Source organism: Typopeltis vanoorti, chromosome 6 (assembly GCF_054136105.1).
Source record: "Typopeltis vanoorti isolate ZY-2024b chromosome 6, IOZ_Tvanoo_1.0, whole genome shotgun sequence".
NCBI lineage: Eukaryota > Metazoa > Arthropoda > Arachnida > Uropygi > Thelyphonidae > Typopeltis > Typopeltis vanoorti.
The window spans coordinates 5,676,481-5,701,240 of NC_143554.1; the positions used below are offsets into that span (position 1 = coordinate 5,676,481).

Consider the following 24,760-nt stretch of genomic DNA (forward strand, 5'->3'; position numbering starts at 1 on the left):
GTATTTGTGGAACTACTCTAGAGCAGTGCTTCTCAAACTTTTGGATGTAAAGGCCCCCTTGAAAAAATTAAAATATTTCATGGTCAAAAAAAAAAAATCATATTACAGACATATATTATTATAACATTTGCTGTATTTATATTCAATACAAAACATACAGAGCGAATATTGCAAAAATCAAATGCAAATATTACATTTTTAGCATCTTACATACACATTTGACATGGCACACTTAGTCTTGAAACATTTTAAATTTGTTTTCATTATTTCACGCCCCCCCCCCCCTCAACAAAACTAACGGCCCCCAAGGGGGCCACAGCCCACAGTTTGGGAAGTGCTGATCTAGAGGAAGCAGTATTAAATTATATATCTAGGGAAGGTTAATCGGGTAGGAGTTAGATGGATGAGTAATATCATTAAGCATGAGCTGCAAAAGAAGAAAATGCTGCGGAGGATACAAAAAGAGAAAGGTGACCAGCAAATTCATGAACAGTATAAGGCTCAAGCAAGAAAAGTAACCAGCATGGCAAGGAAGGCAAAATCAGATAATGAGAAGAATCTAGCCGAGCAGGCCAAAGGAAATCAAAAAGAGTTCTTTCATTATGTGGCAAGTAAGAGAAAGAATGACTATGGAAGATTAACCTTAATGAGTGATGATGGTCATGAGGTGACAGAAGCAGATAAAATAGTTGAGTTACTGAGTGACCACTTTGCACTGGTATATCATCCTAGTGAGGTTGTTACTTGCTTTAACCTATGTAATAGACACTAATGTGGGAACAGAGATGGATGAATTGGAAGTTCTTAGGATATTGCAGAATCTCAATGTAAATACAGCTATGGGATTAGATGGGATATCAGCTAGAGTTTTTGCGAGAATGCGCAAAGGAACAGGCAATGCCTTTGACTAGTTTCTTTGATTTAAGTCTCAGGTCTTGTCAAGTTCAGAGGGCAAAATTATTCCTTTGCATAAAAGAGGTTCTAAGACTGCAGTTGCAAATTACAGACTAAAATTGCAGGCGTGGTGGTAAAAGTACTAGAAAAATTGGTAAAAAAGAGAATTCAAGAATGGGTAGATAAAAATATGATACTGTGTGAGGGTCAACTCGGCTTTGTGAAGGATTGGTCAAGCCTTAGTAATTTACTAACTTTTTATAGTAGAGTAACAGCTGAATTGGATAAAGGAAATGGCTACACAATGATTTTGCAGGATTTTGTAAAGGCATTTGACAGAATGTCACATGAAACTCTGTTATGCAAATTAGAACAAATGGAGATGGATATGATACTGGTTAAGTGGATGAGAGGTGGCTGCTGGAAAGATTTCAAAAAGTGGCAAATTGGAGGGACAGAATTGAGGCAAAAACAGGTGACTAGTGGTGTGCCACAAGGTTCAGTGCTGGGACCATTGCCTGTTTAATTTGTACATTAATGATATAGGAAATAACCTGAAATATTCAGTTGTTTGCTGATTATGGGAAATTAGAATAATAGTTAATCAAGGTTATGTGGAGAGCTTGTAGGACTATTTAAATAGGCTGTCGGTATGGACAAAAGTTAATGGGTGTAGTTTAATGTCGAGGAATGTAAAGTTATGCATTTTGGGATAAATAGATTATGAGCTGTGTATTACGTTGATGCCACTGTACTCCAGGAAATAGATGAAGGTAGAGATTTAGGGGTGGTAGTAGACAGAGAGTTAAGGTTTAGAAGACTTATTGCTGAGGTTGCTAAATTAGCCCATAAGATTACTTGGCTATTGAAGAACACATTACCAAGTAGAGATAGGAAAGTTGTTATTCTTCTTTGTAAGGTCTTAATACGTCCACATCTATATTACTGTGCTCAAGTCTGGTTCCCTGGGTTTCTTGGGGATGAGGATTCAGAGGAAAGCGACCAAGATTGTGAGTGGCCTTTGGAATGTTCTCTATGAGGATAGATTGAAGGTGTGTGAATTGCAGAAGTTGGTTGATAGAAGAAAAAGAGGGGATGTGATAGAAACATTTGAGTTGCTTAAAGGGTTTTATAGGATAGATACAGGGAAAATGTTTCAGCACTTGGCTATAGGAACCAGAACAAGGGGTCATCCCTGGAAGTTGAATAATGGTATGGTTAGTAGGGATGTGAGGACTAGAATTTTTGCTTGGAGGATTGTGATTGAGTGGAATGGATTGCCAGAGTCAGTTGAGTGCTTTGTCTAGTAATGGGGTTCAAGGAGAGGTATGATAGATTGGATCTCCCACTATGAATCTTTGGATTCCATGGAGGTGCCTGTATAATAATAACGTTTTTGTATATTGTACACATTTTATATATTTTATTTATTATTAATTTTTCACCAGAGGTCAGGCTAGGTAAATGATTAACAAAGCATTTAGATTTATCTTACTTTTATGTAGTGTCATGTAACTTGTGTCCTGTGTACGTTTGTTTTCCTGATGATAAACTTGATGCAGAGGTTGAAACATCGTGTTATTTTCTTAATTATAAGTAATGTAATTACTTTGACACGTTTTTGTTTCCATAAATTCTTCACTATGAATATATTATCTGCCTAATCTACATTTTAAAGCTGTGATGAGAGACTGACTCCATTTTATTCTTCTCATTATTATTATTACATAGCACTTCCAAGAAGTCAAAGAATTCATTGTGGGAAGGCACTCTACACAACCAACTTGATCTCCAGCTATGCACAGTGCCACTTGTGGCCTTGTTCATAATCCATTCAATGGCTATTGTTAAACATATGCAGACCTGGCGCGCTCCAATCCTTTTCTCAAATCATTCTAATATTACTTGCTGTTCAGTCACACAACTTTTACTTTCTTTATACATTTAATTATCTCACAGGAATTTCATAGCTTCTAATAATTATCAATACTATCAAAAGCCTTGGAAAAATCTATAAAATTTAGTTCTAATGAAGTTCTAAATTCTGTACTCCTAAATTCAATGATTTTCTTTTAAAAAAAAAATGATACACTGCCAACTCATCGATGTTGTAATATCTCTTCTGTTTCACTTTTAATCCTATTTCTCAAAATTTTACGAAAAAACTTTTGTAGATGCTAACACTGAGTCCTTTCTTTGGAATTATGCTTCTTTCCATCGTCTGGGTGTTTTTTTATTTATTTATTATTATTTTTTTCATTCTAGTACATTATTAAAAATTAGCAGTTTTTTTTTTTTTTAAAGTTGTAAGCATTTCTGTTGTTATATTTATCATTGTCACATACCTTTCCACTCCTCACCTTCTCTGTCTCATTTTCATTTTGTTTTTTAGACATAGTTAGTTCTTTTGATCTCGTAATAGCTCTCATTACTCATCCATTTCTTCACATCATCAACCCAAGAAGTTCTTCATTTAGAGGAGATCTTCTTCCTTTTAATTTTTCGTCCAGTATTGGCAGAGACATTTTCCCTGCCAGTTCTCTTAATATGTGTCCTGTCATCTTGCACTTTATCTTTATAAGGTCTTCCATGAGTGCTCTCTTGGTTCCCATTAACTTCAGTACCTCTTCATTAGTTTTTTTCTTGTTTCAAAAAATCTTACGTACTCTCCTATAGCACCACATCTCAAAGGCCTGCAATTTCTTGATTATGGATTCTGTATATTTGTCCACATATCATATCCATAATTCAATGTGGGCCATGCATGGGATTTTATTATTCTTATTTTAGTTTGTTTATTTATTCCAGAGGTCATTAGTAAGAAACTTATTTTGCCTTAGCTATTCTTGATTTTATTTCTATAACTGTTGTTCCATCTTCTGTAATCATTACTCCTAAATAATTATAAGCCTTTACATTTTAAATGAATCCTGTTGATACTCTTAAATTTGTGTTTTGTTGCTGTTTTTTGCACATCACCATATACTTGGTTTTATCTTTAATACTAAGCCATAATTTGCTATGAACACCAAATCATCAGCAAATCTAATATTGTTAATTCTAATGCCATTTATTTTTATTCCTATTTCAATTTTTTCATATTCCTTCTTTCACAGTCTATTTTCTTTGTCATGGCACATAGTTTTCTAATGTGGTTTCTAAATTTTCTAATAACACTGCAGCCTTCTGTTCTTCTCTTAATTTCTCTTTTCTTGATGATGAAGTTTATTGAGCAGTGAGCTGCCTGTGATCTCATTCATTGCTGAGGAAGTCCTCTCCCCCCCCCCCCCCAATGGAGGGGCATTTGGATCTCTTTCCCCATGGTGACCCATTCCATCTTGTTAGAGACGGAATGGGTATATGAGTTGGATCAGTAACTGAAATGAGATGAGAGAGATTGGGAGTGATTTGGACAAGGACATGAAATTCGGGGGCCACATTGCACAAGTTGTGAAGATGTTGCATTGGATGATGGGAATGATGTGGAGGACCCTGGCATGCAGAAATAAAGAGGTTATGATGCCATTGTATAAGGTCTTGATCAGGCCTCATATGGATTATTATGATTTGGTCACTGGGTTTTCATGATGACAAGGATACGTTAAAAAGAGTCCAGAGAATATTCACAAAGGTGGTCGCTGTTCTTTGGAATGTGGAATATGAGGACAGATTGAGAAAATGTAAATTGCAAAGGCTCATGAATAGGAGGAGGAGAAGTATGGGGGGGGGGAGTATGATTGAGATATATAGTATTTACTTGAATATAACTTCATCATCATCATCACGAACCATGGGCTCACTGCCCATTGATGTCCGATGCCTGCTTCACTATCTTCTTCCACCTTTCTTCATTTTTCTTACCCCAGTCCTGAAGATACTTTCAGGTGCAAACTTTGTTTGCTCACACTTGGATAAAGGATTAAACTAAATTTATTATAGTCTAACCAAGTGAAAAATAAACTTTCAAAACCGCCCACATATCAGTTCTCTTAAAATCCCGAGAAGTCAGCAACCAACTTCTTCATCATTTGGAGGCAGATCAGCTAATTAGTGACCAGTAATATATATATATATATATATTGCTACTCTTGATCCACAGCTGATCTGACCTCCATGCCTCATCTTTGGATTCAAGCCATAGAAAGGTTGTCAGCTAGATTCTCTACTTGCATTTGTATGGTAAATGGTTTCCTTCTCAGATCTCCCCAACAGTGCAGGACTACCTCACAGCTTTGTACTTTTATTCTTTTCTTATTGTAATATAAATGACCTCACAGAATTTAAATCCTGTCCATAGCTTTGCTGATGACAGTACATTCCATTCCATTCCATTCCACTTTTTGACAAATATAGTGCCCAATTATTAAAAGCCTATCAATCTATCAATGCTTTAAACTCTGATCTCCTCGTTGCACTTTAGTGGGGCAAAGACAGACTTGTAAAACTACCAAAAATTCAGTTTTGTGTAATTTCTCGCAAGGAAGATCGTGCATCACTTTCCATAAATTTTGACAATACTCATCTCATCCATAACTTCTGCAGCCATCCAAAAACCGCGTTATTTTTCTCTCAAGACACTCTCACCAAACAACTGTTAGCACTGTATAAATTCCAAATGCACCCAACCATGGAATACTGCTCAGGGTTGTTGCACCCATATTCTCTCTAAGATTGCTTGATGCCATTCAGGTTCCAGTTAATTAGTGATCATTTCATACTACTGCATACATATTTGGGATTGCTGCACCCAGATCCCTCCCCTCCCCCCTAATATTACTTGATGCTATTCAAAAGAAGACAATCCAGTTGATCCTTTCCCCTCTCTATCTCTCGCTCTCTCTGAGTCACTCCAACTTACTCTCACAAATGTTCATTTTCTGCTTTATGCGTGTTCTCCAGTTACTTTCATGGACTCTGCTCTCTGAACTGGCCACTATCCTTCCTCCACTATCTTCTAAAACCATAAGAATTAGAGAATCTGCTGATGAACACCCATTTACAGTCAAATTCCAAACCATCTCCTCTTCCTCCTCTTTCGTTCCATTAAAACTTCAATTACAACAACAACATTACTTTCTTATCCTCTTGCCCATATGCAATATGGGCAAGAGGATACTATAGAAAGATGTACTATATTTCTTGCAACTTTTCATGTATAGTCAGACATTTTAAAAGAAAGCGAGGTATGTTTGCAACTTTCAAGTTTACAAGTTTCATTGACAGCTGTACATGCACCTGTCAATGAAAACACCCTATTAAAGTTCACAAGAATCAATAAACTTTCTTGAACATCCATTATAATGCAATTATGTATATTATAATAATTTCACTAAATAATTCCTTAACAGAATTTCATTACCCAATTTCATGACAGCATACCATATAAAATAAGTAGAGGGATAGTATTACACATAAATAATTGTATGGATATATGTGGTGATATTTCCAAGTATTCCATACTGATATACTTCATATACAGTATGATGATAAATTTCACTATTTACAATTAATAATTGTAAAATCTATACTTCCACCAGGAGTATGGTCTGGTTCTAGTTGGAGGAGAAGAGGAAGCAGAAGAAAATCAAGAGGAGGAGGAAGAAGAAGAAATGGAACAAAATGAAGATGAAAATGAAAGTGATTTGTTCATTGAAAATAATCAGAGAAACAATTCACATTCAAAACCACCACATAAAGTTCTTAAAATGGCTATAGTGTCACAGACTGGTGCTGAAATACTTAAACAGGCTGGAACAGGATCTTTAGGTAAGTGATAATAATTCTTCTTATAAGCTCTTTTTTATTACCATTTATGGTTATAGGCCTCTCCCATTTGTTTTTATCATTCTCTGTTGATGGCTTCCCTATGCCAGCATTCTCCAGCCCTCTCCACTAGGTTGTTCTTCCATCTTCTCTTTAGTCATCCTGGCATTCATCTTTCTTCATATGGATGCCACTGGGTGATTATCTTTTCATCTGTGTAATATGTTCTGTCCATATCCATTTCAGTTTGACTGGAAGTCTTACTGATAACATAAACAATCAATTAACACGGATTTTGTTATGGTATGCATGTATTAATATTCTTATAATAAAGTAAGCTAGAGAAAAGAAAATCCTAAGGAAGTGAAAACACATGTACAGTACTGTATTTATTGATACTGTAAGTTTATGTTGTCTGTTTACAAGATGAATCGTATGTCTGTCAGTACCTACATCAATATTGTCTTAATAGGTACAAAACTGTAGATGTTTTATGTATTACTAACATCAGACATAAAAAATGAAAAGGTAATACTAAAAAGAAATTCATATTTATTTACAGGTATAACGATTCATGCATTAATAAAGAAGAAAAAGAACCTTTATGGTAGTCCTGTGCAATCAAAACAATTGCTTCTCAGTAGCATAGCCTATACACTAATGAATGAATCGTTATAAAATTTTTATTTTATGCTAATTAAAGTAATTAATCCTATGCATTTTTGAAAATTATGGAGACAACTACCGTGTTTGAATAAAAACTTTAGTTTAATATAACTAAAATCTACATTCGACGTTTATGTCAAGGTCATCTTCTGGAGCGTACAAATATACACAGGAAACAAGCTATACTACAATCAAACTGGTTCTTTTTTTTTTTTTTTTTTTTTTTCACCAGAGGTCAGGCCAACAATTGTGGTAGCGGTTGGTCAGTGTCTTTAACGAACCAGTTTGATTGTAGTATAGCTTGTTTCCTGTGTATATTTGTACACTCCAGAAGATGACCTTGACATAAAAGTCGAAACGTCGAATGTAGATTTTAGTTATATTAAACTAAAGTTTTTATTCAAACACGGTAGTTGTCTCCATAATTTTCAAAAATGCATTTGGATCACCATGTAAGCCTAAAAGAAAATAATTAATCCTATCTTGTGACCTCCTCTTTTCTGAGAGATAACTGATATATCAGGGAGATATGAAGCAAGATAGTTTCCCATTGTGATTCTTGCCGTAAGTATTTTATGACTGTAGCTGTGTGTTCATGGGATCAGTTTACCTATTCTGAGGAATGAAAAACCCGAGTTACCGTGAGGGAAAAAAAACCATACATCTCCGTTCAAGACTGATTAACTCACCTTTTGTTGAAATAGACCAAATAAAGGTTCCTCATGTTGTGGACAGGAATCGAACCCAGGTCTTTTCAACCAAAGGGCTTCATCTATACTGGCTGTAAATTATTGATATTTTTATATTGTATATCTATATTGCACTTTAAAATGTTTGTACTTTCAATATTCAATATTTTATTTCTTCTCTTTACCTATTTAATTTACTTATCTTAACTTAACTTACTTTACTCTGAGTTTAATCTCGTTGCTTGAAATAGACTATACCTTTAATCCTTTCAGTCTATCAATTTCTTTCCCTCCCCTCTCAAGGTCATGATTATGATACTTCACGTGTTCGTATTTCAGAATGTAGAAATTGCCTCTGGCTGGAGCCAATTCCTTTGTCTAAATAGCTGGCTTTTGCTCACAATGATCTCTGAAAATTTATTTGTATTTAAGACTGCGTCATCAGAGATCGCGTAGAGGAATTGTATATCTTCCAGTGCATGCAAAAAAAGTGCTCAGCACAACATGGAAATATCTCTAATATTTATCTCTAAGTCAAGCAATGTTTGACTTAGAGATAAATATTAGAGATATTTCCATGTTTAAATCTACTGTTTGTCAGTCATGGCTACTTTTGCTCTTAAGGTTGCACAGAATCAGGCAAGTTATTTGACAAACAAAACAGTTTATTCATGCTAAATCAAAATACATAAAAAAAGTTTACACTACACATACTAAATTAATCCAACTCAAATTCGCTAATCAAAACTGACATGGAAAAAACATAAAATTCACATGTCTGGTTCTCCACTAGATTACTTAAACAATTCTCTTATAAGCTTAATGACTAATGCAATAAATACGCTCACGTATAATTCAGACATGGGAGCAGACTTGCACATACTTTACATTAATTTAACTCAGACTATATATGATATTAGGCTTAATAGAACTTTCACATACTATTCCCTCTTCATTATACAATATTATCTAATTCCTTATAACTCTGCATCTTACTTCACAATTATTTTCAACAAATCAGCTTTCTGTCCTTACTACTGTTCTTTATGCTAACAAACAAAAAAATTTCAGCAGTCTTTGCCATTAATTTCACATCTAAATAAGTCCTACACAAAAGTCGTTACTTATTACTTTGTCATCCAGTTCATTACACAAGATCCTAGAGATCGTTGACACCTTCTTCTGCTTTCTGGTAAAATTCACACATGGGCACTTTTTACGACATCGATGATACTTCACAGGCGGTGATCGTCAAGAAATGTAGCGGTGGGACTCTGGAGTAGATCGCCACTGCTAATACGAGCCTCCCATCATCATCGAGCTTTGGCTGGCAAGACGTGGATCCCTGTCCTTGGAACAGTAGGACACACTGGAAACTCCTTGTAGCTAGAGCAAGAAAGGAAAACCGGAACTGGAAAGCCTAGCCTCCAAAAGGCTCGTACCAATAGCTCGCACCGAAAGTCCGGCCGAAAAAGTCCCGTTTCCATCGATTGGACCCCTTTTATTCTGCTGTGCCGACCTTGGAACTTTTACAGATTCAATTGCCTGGATTTTCTTGAAGGGGTCTTCTCAGCCACCCGGCAGTCACTGAGTCAAGTCGGGTAACCCCATACATCATTGACCTTTGTGAGTTGCGCTGGCCTCAGGTCTTACATTTTATATCCCATCTGAGTCGTTCTTTGTCTATACAATTTCTTATTACAATTTATTCTAACACCTTTTTTCAGGTTTATTACATAAAATTTGAGTTAAGTAATAATCAAATTACCAGTATATTAAATTGATTTCATTTTCCAAGTAAAATCAGTATAGAAGAGATTTTATTCTAAAATCCTTCTCTACAAGATTTTACGACTGAACTGTGGAGGCTTAACTAATTAATAACAGTTAATTTTATGCAGTTATGCTTTAATACTGTATCTCTACTTTGTTTACATTTCTCAACTGTAAATGGCCATGTGTGGTCTATAAGTGTTTGTGTGCATAAGTTTTGATACATTTTAACTTTTAAAAATAGATTTGTGTGTACTTTATGATAGTAAATGATAAAATAGACTAGTCTACATATAATTTATGCATTCATGACATACCTAATTTTTTCTTAATTTTTTTCGATATTTCTTGGCTACACGGTTCGTCTGAGTTTTTTTTAGATTGTCGCAAATTTCCGAAAATCTTCCAATATATTTATTTAAAAAAAAAAAAAAAAAAAAAAAAACTGCATATAAATGGAACCATGCAGTTTAAACCCATATTCTTCAAGGGTTAACTTTGTGTATGCGTGCGTGCGTGCGTGCACATGATATTATTGATTTACTTGGCTGAGAGATGTTTTTGAAACAGATTAAATGACTATAAGCTGAGAGAATTTAAAAAATAGACACACTAATTTTTTTATTTCATTTCTGAAACTATCTGTTTCAAAAAAAAAAAAAAAAAATGTGTGTGTGTGTATATATATACATATTGCTGACCTGGTTGTCCGAGTGGTTAGCGTATTCGCTTTCCAGCCAAAAGGCTGTGGGTTCGAATCCTGCTTTGGGCATGGATGTTTGTGATTATCTGTGGAAATACTAGTGGTGGTGGTAGATGGCGTTTGTGTAGTTGCGGTTAGTTGTAGTTGGTGGAGAGTTGTATAGTAGGTGCCCTCCTTCAATGAGTCTTTGGACTCCTTGAAGGTGTTACATAATAATAATAATATATAGATCACTCCAAGAGTTTTTGAACTATCTTAATAACCAACATCTCAGGATAAAATTTACAAACTAGAAGTTAACAGTTTGCTTCCTTTTCTTGATGTAAAACTTACGCTTTCATTTGAAAAACTAAAAATCTCTATCTGCAGAAAGCCTACACATACCAGCAGATATCTTTACACTCAGTGCCATCATTCACCTCAAAATTTTGTATCATTTCTACTTTAGGAACCTGTGTACATACTCTCATCATTGATGAAGAAGAGATTGCCAAATAATTAATGCTGCTTTTATCAATTTTTCAGAAAAATGGTTATCATAACCAGTCAATTTCTAAAATCTTGTTTAATTCTCCTACACACACACACTGTGCTGAAGAGAATAGTGATGTGAAAAGTTATATCACCATTCCATATATCAGCTCTATTTCTAACAAATTTGCAAAATCCTCAAGAAATATAAGATTTATACCTTATTCACCACCTTAATAAAGCTTTCAATCCTGGCTTCAGTAAAACTTAAACAACAATTTGAAGTATCCAGGTGTCTTTGGTGTGGCTGTAATTCCCTATATTATGGAAAAAGATGTTTGTCAATACAAAGCTCAACAGAGAGTTCAGTTGAGCTTTGTATTGACAAACATCTCAGAGATGTCACCTATGGTAGAACCAGGACCACAGCCTTATCCACTTATGTTCTTAATTCGTCTGATCCCAATGACCGTCAATTCACTATACACTCAGTAAACTTGGATAGATCTGAAATCATTTACAAATGCTTTGATGAACTTGAAAGAAAAATCTTAGAATCAGCAAAAATTACACTAAATCCTGTTCACCTTAATGTCAACCTCAGCTCCAACCTTTCTGATTGTTACTCCTCTGCTATTTAACTATGTTCTGTTGTGAGAGCACTTCCTTGTGTTCAAGAACAACAGCGCAGCTAGTCTGTGAATTCATTCTAATGTGAACAATCTGTTAATGATTTAGAACTGTGGTGATGGATCTGAGTAATGTTTTTATGTATCTCTCTTTTTTTTTTCTTTTATGTATTATGCACCTCATGAAGTCTTCTATAAAGACGAAATTAGTAGTGCCTTTGGAAATAAATTAGTTATTTTCTATTTTAAAATTCAGTTATATAGTCATAATTATTTTCATTAAAATATATACATCCATATGTATTTAAGAGATTATTATTTTTTAGTTATATTGTTTTGCATTTTAAGAAGACAAGAATAGGAGGCTGAGTAAGCATTATGTTTCTTCTGATAAAGTAATGACACCAAATGAAGTGATACAACAAATTAAGACTGCATTGATTTTGATCAACTTTTATTATTATTGTTATTATTATTATGTGACACCTCCAGGGAGTCCAAAGACTCATTGAGGGAGAGTGTGCCAACAGCATTGAATGATTGATCCCCTTCCAACTACTAACTGCGCTCAAACTTGATTAACTTTTTGCATGAGCCATTAGTAGCAGAGGCTCTACTAATCAACCAACCTTTGCTGGCACTGCAACAAGCTTTTTGAGGACTTCTCTGTTGGCCATCAAAAGCTGCATGGAATGTGAAATCAGTCATTTGTTTACTTTCATTCAACAATTCAGTCAATTTAAATAAAAATAAAAATTCTTACAATTCACAAAACAGTATTTCCATTTAACTGTAAGCATTTCTGGTTGCTGTTATTGTCATTACACATTTTTTAACTTCTTAACTTTTAATATCAGTTCATGGTGTACATTCAATAGTGTAGCTGTTTCAGTAGTTTACAGTGCAGGGTACAGATCAGATTTTGATACTTTTGATTCAGAACTGCTTTTTTTTTAATCAAAGGTCTATGGGGTGGGGGAAGACATTTCTTGACAGTATAAGTAAGGCTGGAAGCCAGTTAAATTGAATCACACTGAATAAAAAAGGAATCAGCCAAAGCAGGTCAGCTCACTTTTACTCTGTGCAGAGTAAAAGTGAGCAGAGAGTAAATTGGAGAGTTTCTGCATCAGAAAAACTATCATTCTATCACCATTAGTTTACACAATATGCCCTTCTTACTGATAGTAATTGTGCCTGCAATATAATAAATTATTTGAAATATCTGATGAGCAATAAGGATTTAGGGAAACAGATCAACAATAGATGTAATATTTATATTAAAGCATATTTGCTTTAATATAAATATTGCATATATTGTTATATACAGTAAGCTTCTTTATGTGTTGATAGAATACAGAAACACATTAAAATAAGAAAAATACTAATACATATTTCACAGTTTTTCTACTTAACTACAGAACCTGGTAGCTATTATTCTTTGCCCAAAACCCCAGCCTATTTAGATCATTCTGCAGGACCTGTACATCACATTCAGTATTTTTCCACAACTGAATTTTCCCCCTCAAATCATTCCTAGTATCATTGATTGATGTACAAACTAAATAGCAGCAGCAGAAGCCCAAATAGAGAGCCCTTTGGTCACCTTCCTTATCTTTGATTCAACTCCACCTTATACTACTCTGCTTATCAGCATCCTTTTATCCATGCTACCATCTTCACATCTATCTCCATTTGCTGCAAACCTATATACCATGGTTCCATGCAGTATCCTCTCAAATGACTTTGCAAAATCTAGTAATATCATAGGGCTATTTCTCTCATCTAACTCAATCATTACTTTATTATAAAAAGTGAGTAAATTACTAAGCCATGCTGTCTGTCCACAGAGTATCATATCTCCATTCCTAAATTCTGTCTTTAACCTTTTCCAGTACCTTAACTACTGCTCCTGAGATAGGTCTATAATTTGTTACCACTGGTCTTGGAACTTCTTTTATGTAACGGAACTATTTTGCCCCTCTTTCTATTCCATTAACATTCTTCCAGGCTGAGACACTCACAGCCTGGTTAAGGTCTCTAACATTTCTCGAGTCGTTTTCTTTTGCCTGATATCCAATTCCATAGTTGTATTCATAGTGAGATTTCTTAATATTTTTAACACCTTTAGTTAATCTATTTTTGTTCTCATCTCAGTCCCTGTCACATCAGTTACTGCATTTTCTCCATATGGGTGATACACACACGTGAAGTGTAATTGCTGAATAATTCAACTACAGTAATACCTCAAATAGTGTGGTTAATGCGTGCAAAAAATACTGACACCACGCTGAGCAGAGCAAGGTTTCGGTATTGATGCATTCCAGACAGACAGTTACTGTATTGATACAGAAAAACAAACTAGATCATGACAATTTAACATTATTAAAGGGATTGGACATGGAGAAGTCCAAATTGAGAAATAAAAATGAAATAGATTATATACTGTGTAATAATAAAGAAATAGTTCAAGATACCTCAGTACTAAATCAAGTAAAATCAGGAAGTGACCACCAACTGGTGAGAGTGCCAAAATTAAAATAAACCCCAAATCTGGATAGAATAAAATGACTAAACAACAAAAAATCAAGAAGTTTTGACTTAAAACCTATTGAAAAAAAGAAGAAGGATTATGAAGAAAAACTCGATCAAAACTGACTTAATAAATATATTTGAAGAAGACATAAATAAAATAAGAAAAAACCTAACAGAAGTAATAATCTCAGCAGCCAAAGAAATCAAAAGCAACAAACAACAAAAAGACCATAAACTTTCAGAGGAAACCTTATAACGACTAAAAAAGAGACGAAATATGAAACAAGACAAAAACTTCTAAAATAGAATATGAATAACTATGCAAGACAATAAGGAAAAAGATGAGAAATGAAATAAGATCTTGTAACACTACAAAAATAAAGACACAAATGAAAACAATAAAAATATGAAAATACTAAGAAAACACTTATCAGTTGGTAAAAGTCAAATAACTGGAATAAAAGATAAGAATGGAACTACAATAAGGAACCAATAACAAATCTTAAGCAGACTAGAAAAATTTTATAAAGATGTGAGTTCAATGTTGCAAAATGTAAGGTTTTAAAATTTGAAAAACAAAAATGGGATGCAGAATTTATGCTTGGTGAGGATATATTGACTGAGGTGGAGGAAATAAGAGATTTGGGGATGACAGTGGATAAGGATCTGAAATTTAGGGGACACATAGCCAAAATTGTGAAGACAACACAAAGGCTTCTGGGAATGATGTGGAGGATACTGACTTGTAGAAGTAGGGAGATTCTTGTTCCATTGTATAAGGCTTTGATTGGGCCACACATGGACTATTGCCCAGATTTGGTCTCCTCTCCAACATCTTTTCATCCTTCTGAAAACCAGAAGGTTTTCAGAAGGATGAAAAGATGTTGGAGAGGGTCCAGAGGCGACTGACTAAGATAGTTTCTAACCTCTGGAATGTCGAGTATGAGGAAAGATTGAGAAGATGCAACTTGCAGAGTGTGGACAGGAGGAGGAGAGGAGATATGATAGAGACCTATAAGTTATGAAGGGGTTGTTATAGGATCAATGCTGGAGAGGTTCTACAGAAAATAGTGGGAGATCAGGGGAGAACCAGAGGTCATCCCTGGAAGCTGTATAAGGAGGGTGTGAATAGGGGGAGTGAGAAGCAGATTTTTTTCATGCAGAGTTGTGAATGATTGGAATGCCTTGCCTGAGAGCATGGTGTCTGCAGAGAATTTGAGTGTGTTTAAAGCATGGTATGATGAGCTGTGTGTTTGATAAAAGGACCTCCTAGATGAATCTTTGACTCCATAGGGTCTTGGGTAATAATAATGATAACTCTATAGTGATCCTTTAATAGATAAATCAAATATAAATAACTCTTTCCCATCACATCTGGAATTCATTCCTCCATTCACTTCAGACGAAATAAAACAAGCATTAAAACAAATGGAAAACCGAAAATGTCCTGGTGAAGACCAAATTCACATAGAATTAATTAAATGGGGAGGAAACAACATAATTCACATGTTACAAACTTACTAAATCTATACCTAGAAGAGTAGCACACAAGTAGCAATAAAATATCAATTGTGAAAAAGGTGTCTGACAAGGAGACTCTCTGTCACCCAAAATCTTTATAGCAGTCCTTCAAGAAATATTTAATAATATAAACTGGACAAACCTTGGTATAAAAATTAACAAAAGAAACTTAACACACCTAAGATATGCAGATGATATCATAATTTTTGCAAACACTCCAGAAGACCATAATATAATGGTAGAAGACCTTCATGAAAGCAGAAAAGTTGGTCTAAAAATAAACATAGAAAAAACTAAAATCATGTTTAATCATTTTGTAACACCAAAAAACATAATAACAGAAAACAATTTCTTGGAAAGAGTCTCTTCATATACATACTTAGGTCATCTCATTGATCTAAACTATGGACTTCAAATGGAAATAAATAGAAGAGTTCAACTTGCCTGGAGTGCACTCAGAAAATTGAAAAGCATTTTTCTAAACAACGATGTCTCACTCTGCTTTTAACCAGTGTATACTTCCAGTCATCACATATGGTTGTGAAACTTGGTCTCTAACAAAAGCACTGGCAAATAAACTTAGCAACAACTCAAAGAAAAATGGAGTGGTTGATGCTAGGCATCACATTAAAAGATAAGAAGTGAAACACCTGGGTAAGAAGCCAAACTTGTATCACTGACATCATTGTTCACCACAAGCGACTAAAATGGAAATGAGCTGGACATCTATCCAGAAGAGAAGATGAATGATGGACCACAATACTAACAAACTGGATTCCAAAAGAAGGGAAATGAGGCTGAGGCCATCCTAAAAGAAGATGGAGTAATGAATTGTCAAATTTTGTTGGAAAAAGTTGGTCAACCATTGCCAAGAACAGAGAAAGGTGGAAGGAACTGGAGGAGGCTTTCGTCCAGCAGTGGACAGAAAATGGCTGAAAAGAAGAAGAGGAAGAAAGGGATTGATATAACTCTCTTTTAATGCAATACATATGAACAAGAACATTTGAGAATGTTTTTGTAATATAACATTAAAGCATATTTGCTTTAATATAAATATTGCATACATTATTATATACAGTTAGCCTCTTGATGTGTTTTAAGCATTGATAGAACAGAAATGCATTAAAATAAGAAAAATACTAATACACATTTCACAGTTTTTTCTTTTTTCTGTATAACACATTGCTGCTCCAATGCAATGAATAATGTCAGTGCAATCAATAGAATTATTTTTTTGATGAAATTACAGTAAATATATTGTAATGCATTTACACTAATTACATGCTGCATTATAGTGAAATCAATGTCTTTTGAAATACATTATGTGAGGTATTGTTGTATTTCTTCTACTTCTATCAACTCCTCTATGCACCATTCAGGTTATCTATCTATAATCATTCTTCCTTTTACTCATCTCATAATCAGCTTTTCCCCTTCATTACCATGGAAATTATCTGTCTTACCTATGTTTTGTACCACTTGTCATCTTGCTGATTATGTTTCTCTTTATATTTTCCTCATGACATTTTTGCATCTTACCACAAATCCCACAATCTTCCTCTTTTAGAAAGATTTTATTTTAACAAAAGAGTAAGATTTTGTTTTAGTTTCTCAAGCTGTTTTCCAGTATTTATTTAGTTGATACTGAAATTTTAATACTATGCTAGTTGATTCTTATTTTTACTTTTAAGTCATTGTTATGTTCTCTTTTATTTAGGATGCCTTTGCTAACTTACTTCTTATTGTCTAATTTCTAATCATTTAAATTTGTAACAAGTTTTTTTTCACTCAGAAAGTAAATTATTGACTTCTTGTCAAGTATAATTGTTTTTATCCTTTACCAAAGTAAACAGAAGTTTTGCATATCAAATAATTTCATGATAGGACTACTTGTATGTGGAGGGAGATGACTTCTTATCATATTGTCCCCGTATCCAATAATGCACAACACATTTCCTTTCAGATGTGTATATTGCCATATACCCAAGTGTGGACAAACAAACTAGGCAATTTGTTTGCTTCCATATGGAAGTAGCCTTATTGTAATGCATAAACTTGCTCACACTTGAATAAAGAATAAAAACAAGAATATAATGGTCATTTCAGGTTCTTGATTCATCATATAATTTGGAAGAATCACACAAGGAAACAAAGCATTAAAGCATTTTGGTTGAATATTCCTCTTCTTCTTCTTTGAGTGCCATCTCCTATCAGAAGTCGGCAACCACCTTGGCAAATTTTGAGCGATCCTCAGCCACTCTGAACAGTTTCTCAGGGCTCATGCAAGTCTACTATATGATGTCTGCCAGCCAAGATTTTCTTTGTCTTCCTTGTCCTCTTCTATTTATTTTCCCTTTTATAATCAATTGAAGTATCTTATATTTTTCATTACAAAGTAGGTGACCAAGATATGCAGTTTTCCTTCTTTTTATGGTATCTAAAAGTTCACGTGATTTCTCCATTTGTTACAGTACTTCTTTATTGGAAGTTTTTGCTGTCCGTGGGATTTTTAACATTCGTCTTTATAACCACATCTGAAAAGCTTTAAGTTTTTTTTTATTGATATTGTCTTCAAGGTCCAAGTTTCTGCACTGTAACAGCAGTAGAGACCATACATAGCATTTAACCATACGTACTCTATGCTCTAAATTTAAATTGCGATTATGCAGTGTTGATTTTCATCAGGAGAAAATTTTTTCTTGACATTTCAATTCTAACTTTTATTTCCATTTCTGGATTGCATTTTTCATTTAACCAGCATCCTTGATTTTAAAATTTGTCACTCTTTCTATTTGTTTCCCATTTAAAGAAAGTGCTGAATTAAGAATTGGTTTCTTGCTTATGACTAAAAAGAAAGCTCTTTAGTTATTCCAATGTTTACCTATGGAAGTGAAACATGGGCAACAACTAAAACAGAAAGACAGGTTTTGTGTGACCCAAAGAGCCTTGGAGAGAAGAGTGCTCCACATAATAAAAAGGGATCAAATAAGAAATACTAGAAGTAGAGAGATGACTGGAGTAGAAGATATTGTGAAGTGTTGAAAAGCATGTAAATGGAGATTGGTTGGCCATATTAGTAGACTGCCAAGTGAAAGGCAGACAAAATTAAGCACTGAGTAGATACCAAGAGAAGGCAAGGTCACCAGAGAAAAAGATAAAGGTCACAAAATGAAAAAGATAAAGGAATGATCTACAAAGGTTTGACATGAGATGGGACAGTGACTAAAGATGAACCAAACTGGAAAGTTAATATCCAAGACTGGATATACAATGCTTTCCATCCAATGCTTTATATCCATCATTGGATGGAAAGATGCTAAAGAAGAAGATTCATAATAAATTTCATTAAGCCTCTTTTCTTATTAACTTCCTAATGTTCTACTCTGGTTTTATATGATTATTGTATTCCATTTTCTTATAAAATATTCAGCATAAGAACTGATGATAGACATGAAACTAGGCTGAAAATTTTGCTCTTTGGAGGGAAAACATAATTAAAGTTGTGCTTATGTAAAGGACATACAATTATTGCTGAATTTTAGTTATGTCCTTTCTTTCCTTAGGTATCTTATTAGATTTAAGTGATTTCTGACAAAATTTTAGTTTTATTGATTATTGGAAATTAGTTTTGCTATGGTGGAGTTAATGATTGTTAATATGATAATGTAAAAGGTAATTATAATGGCAGGAAATTTTTTTGTTTTAATGTCAATACATGACACCTCCATGAATCTCAAGATTCATCATAAAAGGCCAGAAATATTTTTGTTTGTTAATTACACATGTTCTCTGGCCATTTTGTCTGTTTAGTGAGAGAAAAAATCCAATTTGGTGATGAGATGATATTGTTCTCGACAGTGTTTCTCTTATTGCTTCACATCTCCACTTTGTTTTTGATTATAATATTTTGCATGTGGATCATTTCTCTTTCTGTCATTATGCTTTCCTTTTCTTTCTTTTTCATTTGTTTCTGGGTAAGTTTTTTATGTGAATCCCAGCAACAAATGATTGTAAACCTATCATACAATTATAGTGGATGGACTGAGAGTTAGATCATCCATAAATTCACAATTGTGAACAAGGTTCTCCAAAGACCTCCATGGAACATTCTGTGTTTATTATTACATGACACTTCCAGGGAGTCTAAAGACTCATCGAGTGCACATACTCTATAACTCTCTGTCTGCACCACTCAATTTACCAACTACAACAAACCGCAACTACCATCATCATCTACACCATAGGTTGCCAAACTTTTTTCGGGCCACCGCCCACTTTGCAAGACATAAATTTTGTAGCACCCCCCCTCCCCCATTTTTACAATAGCAAAAAATGAATAAATTTTTTAAGTATATAAAAAATAGAAATTAAAATATCCTGTATGACACGTTCAATTTTTTATTTTGTACGCAAGCGCATTTTGTTCGTCCGTCCACGACATTGTCCGAATAATTATAAATAATAATTAATAAATAAAATAATTAACAAGATATAAACAACAAACCTACAAAACATAACCACAGAAAACAGTATAATTAGTTTCAAATAATATTTGCTTTATTTTTTCCCTCTAGTTAGCAATATAAGTTAGTACTAACTAGGCTAACTAAAATTTACGATTTTATTTCTTTCTTGCCATTATTATTTTTACTCGTAATATTAAATTATATAAAATTGGGTTTATTTTGTACAAATCAATTAGAAAAGTGGTTTTATATATTTTATATATATTTTGAAATGAAATATAACGAATATATTTGCTACTGTAAACATAACCTATTATACACACATATATACATGCTCTATTTTCTCATTGACATAGAAAATCGACATCTATTTCTATCTGACATGGTAAATGTTCAAATGATTAAATAATTGAAATAGAAAATTGATCGTGTAAGACGGGCATAAGATGAATTATTAAAATGCAATATTTAAATTTTAAATGATTATTTAATTCAAAATCACGAAAATAATTAATTTTTAAATATATATTATTAATTTCTTCTATAAAGAGCCACCGACCGCCCCCAAATGCTTCTGATTTCACTATAGCCCACCCCTACTGGGGGTGGGGTACCACCCACTTTGGGAACCTATGATCTACACCAATGCCATCTACTGCCTACCATTAGTATTTTCACAGACAATCACAAACATCCATGTCCACAGCATATTCGAACCCACAACCTTTTGGTTGGAGAGCCATGGGATTCTTAATAATCTCCTCCACACCCATAATTAAAATGAATCAATTCACTTTCTGTCTTTCTTCTGAATAATCCAGCTTTCACATTCATACATTGCTGCTGGAAATACCATTGCTTTGACAATTGTAACTTTCGTGACCTTACGCACACCTCTATCTTTCATAATTTTTGTCAGGTTTAACATAGCTTTTTTTCCCCCATGATAACTATCCTTTTAATTTCATTTTCATATTTACCATTTTCTGATTCTGGACAGTAGTAAATTATAACTTTCAACAATTTCTATCTTATCTCCCTCTATTATAAATACTGCCTTAAAAGACAGAAATATAAGATCTGATAATATTGAAATCTTGACAGATAACAGATTAATTTGGAGGAAAATAATTGATCAGAAGTTGGCAATGGTGTAAATTTTTCATGTAGTACTATCATAATTATCCTGTACACCCCGAGGTAACATATCAGGAATTCGATGATGATATTATAAATTCATTTAAATTGCCAGAAGCCATCATTCTTGTTTTGCTGATGTTTAAATTAATCCAGGCTTTGTTATTTTCCCTCTTAACCAATAGAATCAACCTCTCCAGATCTTCCGTAATTTCTGATATGAGGGTTATATCATCTGCATATCTTAAATTATTTATTTTTCTGTAGCCAATCTTAATTCCAGCTAGATCTTTGTCTAAGCCATTCTCATAATATATTCACTATAAATATTAAAAAAGATAGGGCAACAGTATACAATCCTGTTGCATCCCTTTTTCCACTTTTGCCAGTCTGTTCTGTTCTTGTGGCATTTCTCTATTCACATGTGCCTCCAGCCTTTGTTGGGTCATTTTCAGCATAACTTTACTTGTATGTGAAATTAAAGCAATGGTTCTATAATTCTCACAATATCTGAGATTTGATTTTTTGGAATTGGAATGAATACTGATGTTTTCCAATCTCTAGGCCAGTATATTTTCTTCCAAACCTGTTGACAAATTTCAGTCAATATATTCACTACTTCATCCCCAGCTGCTCTCAATAATTTCACTAGCACTCCATCTGCTCCATGAGCTTTTCCTTTTGGTGCTGTTCCATTGCTGATATCCCTTCACTTTTCATATTGATGGGTTTCTCAACAAATTCTCCCCTTTCAGATTCTCCTTCAATATTATTATCTTTCTTTTACAAATCCTCTATATACTCTTTCCATTTTTATTCACTACTTCTTCCATCAGATATTTTCCTGAATTATTTTTTTACACCTTTCAATCTAGGGATGAATGTAATTTTTTTTTTAAAACAGATTTCTTGTTCTACCCATAATGTTGATTTCTTCAATTTCCTTGTTTAGATGTTTATCCTTATCTTTCCTGGCCTGTCTCTGGAAATCTGCACTCAGTATAAGCCTTCCTTTGTTTCTCTGAAGTTTCATTTTCTTCTTCCCTCGGCTAGTTGAATAGATTCTTCTGACAGTCATTTACAATTTTTCTTTCTTGTTACTTTACTTAGTCTTTGCTGTTTTTCTGACTATACATTTTGTTTCTTCCCACAATTCTTCAAATTCTCTTCCTGTCTTCTCCAAACTTTTTAATTTCTTTCAGACGTCTACTTTAAATGCTTCATTTATAGAATTTTAATCAGATCTGATACTCTATTTTTGTTTCTTCTTAGCCCTTAATTTCAATTTAATTTCAGCTAGCAATAATTCATGACCTGTTCCACACTCTGCACCAGGTAGTTTTTTTCTGCTTGGATAGCACTTCTCCACCTTCTGCTGGCAACATTATAATCAATCTGATTTCTGTATTCACCATTAGGTGAAGTCCATGTATACAATCTTCTTTTATGTTATTGAAAGTAAGTGTTTGCAATAAAGCAACTGTTCTCGGCACAAAATTCCAACATCCTTTCTCCTGCTTCATTCTTCAGTCCTAAACCAAATTTTCCAGTGATGCCTCGTTCTTCTTTTTCTCACACTTTTGCATTCCAATCACCCAATATCAAGAGAAAATCAGTTTTATCAGTGATGTATGCCAGTTGTTGCATGCTTCTGTAAAATTCTTCAACCTCATCTTCACTTGAATCTGTAGGGGCGAATACACCTGTATGAGTGTAACATTCACTGGATATGCCTTTATTTTGATTAGAATTATTTGACACTGGGCTCTAACCCAAAATGTATTTTCTGTATCCTCTTCTAACTATGAATGCTACTCCATTTTTTCGAAGATTTCTATGTCCAGAGTAATACATCATGAAATCATCAGCATCAAAGCAACCCATTCCTGTTCATCTCAGTTCACTGATTCCTAAAATCTTAACTAGTTTTTCTCATTTCTTTCTTTACTAGTTCCAGTTTTCCTTGATATATGCTTCTTACATTCCATGTTCCTATTTTATTTAAGTCAGTAAAGCAGAGGCATCTTCTTCTGAGATTAACTCTATAAGAAGTTGAAATTCCAGAAAGCTTTGATTCAGCTTCATCATTCTTGTTAACTTCATTGGAAGTTCTCAAGAAACACTTGAGAACTCTTCAGTAGCCATTTCAATGCCTACTAACCTGGATGTCCCCGGATTCACTTCTTCCAGCACTGTATCACACAAACTTAAACCTCTGTTCATAAGATTTTCTTGGCAAAATATATACAGAAGTAGTTTACCATTGCCTTCTTTCTGTGTTTGTTTAGCCTACTAGGTAAGGCAAATACTTGGGAGAGAAGGCAGACTCCCACTGCAATAGATGAAGAAAAGTAAAGTAGGAAAGATGGAGGGAGAAGGCAGGAAGGAAGGAAAGAAGAGTAGGAACCAGTCAAAATTAATGAATGTTATGAATAAAAATATTCATAAACATCCATCCATTCAAACCTATATCCTGTAGGTTTGAATCCCATCGTGAATAAGAATGCAGGTATGCTATCCACTTGGTTATCGAGAGGAAAAAAAAAAATGCATGGCCACAGAAACACAAGGTGGAAAGCGACTGGAATGAATTTGTGAGATAGAGGAGATCACCAGTTAACTATATTGCCATCTTCTAGATAGCGTCAAGAATTTTTGGTAAGGTTTTTAATGCACCGTTGTGAAAACAATATTCCGAGGAAAGACAGATTTTAGGTTTCGATGTTTGTAGTTGTGGAAAGTTTTTCCATTTTTTTCAAGTATATGATACTTGCTTAGGCTGTTTACTTCACATTGATTGCTTTAGTATCTCATAATGCAAAGTTGTGTAGGCACTGTAGGATGACTTCCTGCAAATTGTGTATTACATTCATATACAGATTACAGATCAAACTGGACTGTGGGAACTTGATGAGGCCAGGGATTTGGGAATGTGATGTTGGACAGAGATTTGAAGCTCAGAGGGCAGATTACAGAAGTCTGCAAAATAACTGTAAATCACTTGGATGTCAAAGAACACACTGACAAATAGGACTTGACAAGGCTATGACAGCTACTTCTTGATTATTGCAGTAATTTGATTGCCTGAGTCTTTTTGTGGTTGTGGGATTCCTTGAGGTGTCAGAGAAGATCCAGAGGCAAGTGACAAAATTGGTGGAGTGCTCCATGTGAGAAAAGATAGGTTTGTATGCTAAAAAGTTACTAAACACAAAAGATAAGATATCCTATAAGAGAAACATCAGGATGGATAAGAACAAGGGAATGCAACCCATGAGTGCTTTGTCAGTGAACATGTTTAAAGAAATATGACAAGTATTGTGTGAATAATAATTAATATAGGCTTCCCATGATAAATTTTGAGATTCCATGGTAGTTTCTACATAACAGTAATAATCTTAAAGAAGGGGGGACTTCTCCATGTTGTTGAACTTAACTTTGAAACCATCCTTATTGGTGTATGGTGAAAGAACAGGAGAAAACTAAATGGATGTTTGCTTTAGAGCCTAAACAGTTTTT

At 34.1% G+C, this 24,760-nt stretch overlaps 1 protein-coding gene across 3 annotated transcripts in view; it reads left to right on the plus strand.

Annotated features, from left to right (window-relative positions):
• The window catches only part of LOC150105259 (leucine-rich repeat flightless-interacting protein 2-like), a 308,848-nt gene that overhangs the window by 196,427 nt on the left and 87,661 nt on the right, over nt 1-24,760 (plus strand). For all 3 annotated transcript variants that reach the window (XM_090394023.1, XM_090394022.1, XM_090394021.1), the window contains one exon: nt 6,432-6,660. In XM_090394023.1, coding sequence (XP_090250149.1) covers nt 6,432-6,660 — 229 coding nt within the window. The remainder of the gene's footprint in view (nt 1-6,431; nt 6,661-24,760) is intronic.